At 41.7% G+C, this 1,824-nt stretch overlaps 1 protein-coding gene across 1 annotated transcript; it reads right to left on the bottom strand.

The window, feature by feature from the left end:
* Nucleotides 1-329: 329 nt before the first annotated feature.
* On the bottom strand, nt 330-1,605 carry LOC128519566 (hatching enzyme 1.2-like). Its single transcript, XM_053493335.1, has 4 exons — nt 1,468-1,605; nt 1,095-1,235; nt 889-1,006; nt 330-768 (listed from the first exon to the last, which is right to left on the bottom strand). Exons 1-4 carry the CDS (start codon nt 1,583-1,585, stop codon nt 381-383), a joined length of 765 nt encoding a protein of 254 aa, XP_053349310.1. The 5' UTR covers nt 1,586-1,605; the 3' UTR covers nt 330-380.
* Nucleotides 1,606-1,824: the final 219 nt, after the last annotated feature.

Raw genomic sequence — 1,824 nt, 5'->3', positions numbered from 1 at the left:
CACAAAGCTTTTTTATAATAATATAGTGTCAGCATTCCCAAATTAGCCATAGTGTGTAAATGAGTTTGTGTGTGTGTGTGTGTGTGTGTGTGTGTGTGTGTGCCCTGCGATGTATTGGCACCCTGTCCAAGGTGTACCCTGCCTTGTGCCGTAAGTCTCCTGGGATAGGCTCTAGGCCCCCCGCGGCCCTGAATATAGGATAAAGTGATAAAGATAATTATTATTATTATTATATTATTAAAGCACATAATAAGAACAACATGCTTGTAACCATTTTATTGTATGATTCCAGCAAGTGAAGTCATCACTGCATCCTCTATCATTAACAGATATGTTATCTTACAGAGATGATATTTCAATTTCAAAAGGTCTGAACAAGTTTAGCAGTTGTAGAGCTTGTTAATTCTCAGGATGTCGATGGTGGACAGTTCCTGTCTCTGTCCAATATTCACTGCTTTATTAGGAATAGGAGTGATGGTATCCAGACCATTGGCAGAGAAAGCTGTTTTTGCGTAGTGCATGATGGAGGAGTAGTCATACGCCGTGTTGAGGTTGTTGGTGTTCTGCAGGTCAAAGTTAGACTTCATTGATGACTGGATGTTTGCCCAGTTGATTTGGACATAACTGTCACGGTCACTCCTAGTATGCTCATGATAGAAACCGAGCGCATGGTTCAGCTCGTGCTCGACGATGCCATAGTAAACACAACCGAACCTGCTGAGAGAGACCACCTGAGCACCGCCTGTTTTGCCCACACTAGAGTAGCATCTGGAGGAAAAGAGACAAGATTGAGGACGTCACTGAAGCCAACATGTGGACATTGTGCATTAAAAGCGAATTTAAAAATTTGAAACTGTATTTTATAGAAAATGTTTGACAGATCCTCACCCATTTAGGTTCTGGATGCTGATATAGTCGGTTTCATTTGTCCGGGGAATGAATTTAATGCAGGTTTTACTGTGGAAGGTAGCCATGGCGCTGGTAATTATAGTCAAGTCAGAGGAAGCTATAAAGAAAACAGTCAGCACATTGTTAAGGAATAAACAGAAATGTGTCATAACTGGAAAGTGTAAACAAGGAAGTCTTTCACTTACAGAAATCACTGCTCACTGTAAAAGGCACCTCCACTAAGCCATTTGGGGACTTTTTCCAAAAGCAGTCGTTGGTGGTGCAGACAAGAGCGTTCCTGCCTCTTGGCAAGAGGATGTCTCCTTCCAATAACACTTCATTGGATCCTTTAGACAGAGAAACAAAAAGAAATGAAGACAGCAAATCACTAAGCAGTGTTACTTGTAATGCCTTAGCTTCTTGAGGTAAATCTTCTGGTGTCAAATAAAACCCTCATCACCAGACTTTCTGTGGCTGGTGCAAGAACACAAAGTGGATTTACAATGAAATTATTACAAAATCATTAGCATACTGTAGAATGAGACAGGCAAACATACTGTAAGTGGAAAGTTATCAGACCTTTGTTGGTGGTGAGAATCCTTGTTGTGATGTCCACATCCTGAGATTGGTTGAGATAGAAAGCTTGCGAGAAGCCAAGCAGCAGGGCTAGAATGGAGAGAGAGGCTCTGGACTCCATGATGCTTCAGTGTGTGAAGATGATCAGTAAGCTCCTTCACCGTAGCTCAGTGACTACATACTGTCATACCAGACCTTTTATACACATGGACATGTACAGAAACAACTTGGTGTGGCTTTTTGGGGATTATCGCTAGGTGTTAGTCTCGTCTGTCTAATGTGTGGAACTATAGGGAGGATCCCCTGAACTCAACACTTATTTTAATACCTTACAAAAGCAGTGCATGAGCTGGGAGATTA

Source organism: Clarias gariepinus, chromosome 3 (assembly GCF_024256425.1).
Source record: "Clarias gariepinus isolate MV-2021 ecotype Netherlands chromosome 3, CGAR_prim_01v2, whole genome shotgun sequence".
NCBI classification, from domain to species: Eukaryota; Metazoa; Chordata; class Actinopteri; order Siluriformes; family Clariidae; genus Clarias; species Clarias gariepinus.
This window is presented reverse-complemented; position numbering and strand designations above follow the sequence as displayed.

Excerpts from the sequence above, each read along its gene's own strand:
- LOC128519566 (XM_053493335.1), bottom strand. The coding sequence starts at position 1,585 with ATGGAGTCCAGAGCCTCTCTCTCCATTCTAGCCCTGCTGCTTGGCTTC. Across the intron at positions 1,236-1,467 it reads GATTCTCACCACCAACAAAG|GATCCAATGAAGTGTTATTG; the intron begins GTCTGATAACTT and ends CTCTGTCTAAAG. Across the intron at positions 769-888 it reads AGCATCCAGAACCTAAATGG|ATGCTACTCTAGTGTGGGCA; the intron begins GTGAGGATCTGT and ends CTTTTCCTCCAG.